At 38.5% G+C, this 4,671-nt stretch overlaps 1 protein-coding gene across 1 annotated transcript; it reads right to left on the reverse strand.

The window, feature by feature from the left end:
- Positions 1-249: 249 nt before the first annotated feature.
- On the reverse strand, positions 250-2,198 carry foxe1 (forkhead box E1). Its single transcript, XM_056265149.1, has one exon. It carries the CDS (start codon positions 1,815-1,817, stop codon positions 759-761), a length of 1,059 nt encoding a protein of 352 aa, XP_056121124.1. The 5' UTR covers positions 1,818-2,198; the 3' UTR covers positions 250-758.
- Between the last annotated feature and the right edge of the window lie 2,473 nt (positions 2,199-4,671).

Here is a 4,671-nt window from a genome sequence, read left to right on the forward strand (position 1 = left end):
TGACTGAAAGCTTGTCACAAAAGAATATACACATAAATTCCTTAATATATATATTTTTAAATTATTTTAGTGCTATATGAATGAGCTGATTGTTTATTCTTTCAAATTATATAATATGCTGTAATATTTTTCAGTAATATAAAACCAGGAGAAAAGTATAATTTGGCATGATCAGTTTTATAAAAAAAAAAATGTATGTAGATTTAGAGCTCTGCTGGAGGATGTATTTAGGACATGTATATTTGATGATTTTCTTTATTTAGAGCCTAGTGTGTATATATTCAATGTTAAATAAAAAAAAAAAAAAGATTTCCTCATTCTCTGAAAGATCCAGCAACACAGCCTCTTTTAGAAAATGTTTATATCACTGACTTAAGTAAATGTAGTAACTTAATTCAATGAAAAGTAAATGGAAGCATTTATACTTTTACCACAGACGGAAATAAGAAAAGCAGGTATAAAGCATATGAACACATTTCACAAATAATTAAAAAACACCTTGCTTAAAAGACAATGTTTAAAAAAAAATGTAATTTGTAAACATTTTTTCAACTTGTTGAAATAGGAAAGGTCTGTATGTGTAAATTGAGATAATTAACATTTCAATTTACTATATGGAGGGAATCACAATAAAACAACAACATTTTAAATATCACAGTTGTTTTTCACAATGTTTTTCATAGTCACTAAAATCGTCTTTCCAAATCTGTTCCTTTGTGCCAGCAGTTCTCGCTATGGGAAAAGATCCTTGATCTTTGTTAGTTGGCAGACACAAATCTGTCCATATTACCCGAGTAAGCTGGATGCCTGATGTAGGCTCCCGAGTTTCCTACTGGACCAGAGTTATTGTATTGAACAAAAGAGCCCAGCTGTGCCGGGGAGGTTCTACCATACGGGTCCCCGACAGCATCACCAGCAATGGGAGACAAACTGGAGATGGCCACCCTCCCTGTTGGCCCATATGCCTGGGTGCTGCCTTGTGTATATGATATCTGAGTTTGTCCATGTCCCGGGCTGGAGTAGGCAAATGCCATGTTGTTTGAGGAGCTAGAACAGCAGGATAGCACCGTCTCCCCGCTGCAGGACTGATGTTGGAAGCCTGGTCCACCCAAACTGCAGGAGCCACTCTCAGGACTGAAACTGCGGCAAGACTGCTGAGGAATCATTTCTGCGCTTTGGCCCATCCTGCTTGGCGACCCAATGAGAGAGTTGATTCTGAAGACCCTCGACTGACTTCCGCCAAAGCTCGGAGTGGAGGCCTGGTAGTAGGAGGAAGGCAGCTGTTGTGCGTATGGCGGGCTCATGTTAGAGTAGACCGAGTTGGCGTAGGCTGAGCGTGCAATTTGGACTGGCGAGAAGACAGGAGACTCGTGCACGTACGATGAATACGTAGTGAAGTCGCTGCGTTTAAAGCGCTTTCGGCGTCTTAGAAAGCTTCCGCTCTCAAACATGTCTTCAGCATTGGGGTCCAGCGCCCAATAGTTGCCTTTTCCGGGTCTACCAGGCTCTCGAGGGATCTTGATAAAACAGTCATTGAGTGTCAAGTTATGGCGGATGGAATTCTGCCATTTCTTGGAGTTGTCTCGGTAGAAAGGAAACCTCTCTGTGATGAACTTGTAGATCCCTCCCAGAGTGAGTTTGCGGTCGGGCGAGTTGGCGATGGCCATGGAGATCAGGGCGATGTAGCTGTATGGTGGTTTGCCTCGCTGAAGGGGCCTCTTCCTCCGGCGCCCTCTTTGCGGATCTGCTCTCTGACTGTCATTCACTGGAAGAGTGGTTTCAGAGGGAGAGTCACTCTCCACTTTAACCACAGGCATGACTCGAGGTAAAATGACTCCCAACGGTAGCACGATTGGAAATCACAATTAGTCTGTCACAGTTTTGGATCGCTTGGTTCTTTGTCAGGAGTAACAAATGGTTTTTGCTTGCTGGATATATTTTGGTGAAAAAATACCAGTCATTATTCAAACCTTAGAATCCCTAACCAGAAATATCAGTTCCTTTGCACTTCATCTGTAACGACAGGTGTGTCCTTATGCAGAGATGCCCTTAAATCTGAGCAATTCTTGCAAGACCAAGTTTAAGAAAAATGGAAGCACTCACATAAACAGCCTTATTTGATGGTGGTCTTCATAACGTTGAAGAGAGAAGTGAGCCGTCAATAACTGGCTGTGCTACCGAAGGAACACACAACCTGAAGAGTTAATAGCCACTCCTCCTCAAGCAGGTTATCTGTCACGTGGCTAAAAGCACATGCCTCTGCAGATTTGTATATCTTTAAGTGCTGTCCAAATCGGTAACATTTACTTCAACTTTTGTGGAAACAAGTACATTGTACACTGTAGCCGACAAATACAAAAATTTAAATCTATTGAATGAGTGTATTTTCTGTAAAAAAAAATCTTCTATCTCAGAAAATCCACCAAAGCACTTTTTCCCCAGACAAAATAAAATAAAATGAAAAAACCCTGAAAGATTTAAAGGTATCAACTATTTGAGTACTCATCCTGTTTTTGTTTATGCTGTAGATTAGTGGCTCCTATCATCTTACCTTTTCCCTACATGCAGCTCATTCTCTTTCGAGGTCCTAATTTTCTAGCTCCCGGCAACTAATGGAAAACAAGTCAGTTTATTTTTGTAGCAAGCAAAACAGATTGGGATTCATTTAGGCTAAAGTGGGGCATTATTGAGCTCTAATAGCCCTGTTTAGTGGTTACACAAACTCCATGGCCTCCGCAGAATGTATATTTTTCTTCAGTGCCGTGTCAGGCGGTTTCATCTGTGTGAGAAGATGTAAATATGTTATTGTAAGCCACAGTGTGTGCCTCCCTATGTTTTAACAGCATGCAAATCTGGGTCACATTTTGGTGTGTGGGTATAAACAGGCTGATACCTAGGCCTGGTATCCTGTTTCCATGTTGGGGAGATGTTTAATAAAGAGAATAAAACAAATACAATTCCTGGTATTGTTACCCTGGTATTATACTGATTCTCATTGAGACTTCTTGATTTAGGCGAATTATAAAATTCTGTCCTTAAACAACCTCTCTGACCTGATCAGGTGAGCATCATGCATTATATTCAGTGGTTTGCTTCAAGCTAGTATTTAGCAAATACTCAGGCAAAACCTCTTACGTGAGAATCTGCACTTTGAGGCCAAATGAGGGGTCTTGAACCTGGAGAGTTTGAGAGGTTATGCCGAGAAGGGTTGTTCCTCGGACAGACGCCAAGACAATGAGCCTGTCTGTAAAGGTTAAACATTACTTGGGCTTAAATAGAGATTCCTCACTTGTCATCTGAGGGTTATCTCTTGTGCTCGGCGGATTTATACAGGATCATTCCTAAGGGCTGCCCACCTTTGTGCAGTTGGCAGAAAATGCTCTAGGGATGAGTCATAAAATGTTGCTCTCTAACACATAAAGGATTTTACATTTAAGAGAAAGAGTTTACCTTAATACCTCATATTTTGTTCATGCTGTCATTGACGTCATCAGAGTTTATAAAAAAAGATACTCAAACAATTAGTCTACCAAACACTCTTAATTCTACTCATTACAGCATTGAATTGATTAAATACAACAGCTCTGCCTATAGAATTAATAATCGTAAAGACTATTACTTAATTACATGTTGACAGTTAATTTTTTGAATATTTTAATATTTAATACCTTTTCTTGAAATGTGGGTCATGCAATCTCAATGGTAATGTATGAGTAAATTTGCCACATCTGAATGATGCACTTTGTTAAAATGAATATAAGAAATTATTTATTTGGTAACACTTTACAATAAGGATTCTGCATAAAATTTTAATTCTATATTTGAAAGAGCATTTTCTGTACTTTTACCTACGTAACGTAACCAACTACATTTGCCCAAATATGTGACATTGCTGCGTGGAATACTGCATCTGATAATGCAACGCTCTTAACTTGACCTGCAACTTCAAGTGTGTTGAATGAACCAGAATAACCGGAATAATGCCATCAGTGAATCTCCCTGGTATCATCATTTTATCTCACCACCAGAAATATTCTTTACAGAAAAAAGCAATATCAGCATTTCACATTTAGCAAAAAACAACAACAACAGGAGGCAGCAGTAAGCAGTACATTAGTATCCCATTTATATTTTGAAATGTGGCAGCTGTGCCAGAATGACAGGAATTTTAATTCTGTAGAAATCACCAGCGCTTTCCCTGGAGTTCTGTGGGCACAGAGTTGAAAAGATTTAATGACAAAGCAAACAATCAAACTTCTTCTTCTTCTTTTTTTTTTACTTTTTTTTTTTTTTTTTACTTATTGAGTATGTAATATGTGTATTGTTTGGAGCTGATTGTTCTGCTGATCTCTCCTGAAATTGCCTGACCTAATAATGATGATAATAATAGAAACTTTTTTTTTTTTTTTCTGTGGTCACACTTTAGATTAGGGTCCAATTCTCACTATCAACTAACTATTAGCTAAGACTTTTGCCTCAGTAAACTCCTAATTACTGCTTATTAATAGTTAGTAAGGTAGTTGTTATGTTTAGGATTTAAGGGATGCAGAAAATGGTCATGCAGAATAAGGCATTAATATGTGCTTTATAAGTACTAATAATAAACAGCCAATATCCTAGTAAAATGTATGCTAATAGCAACTAGTTAGTGAGAATTGGACTCTAAACTAA

The sequence above is a fragment of the Rhinichthys klamathensis genome, unplaced genomic scaffold, assembly GCF_029890125.1.
Source record: "Rhinichthys klamathensis goyatoka isolate OS25496 unplaced genomic scaffold, OSU_Roscu_1.1 h1tg000229l_1, whole genome shotgun sequence".
Lineage (NCBI taxonomy): Eukaryota > Metazoa > Chordata > Actinopteri > Cypriniformes > Leuciscidae > Rhinichthys > Rhinichthys klamathensis.

Excerpts from the sequence above, each read along its gene's own strand:
- foxe1 (XM_056265149.1), bottom strand. The coding sequence starts at position 1,817 with ATGCCTGTGGTTAAAGTGGAGAGTGACTCTCCCTCTGAAACCACTCTT.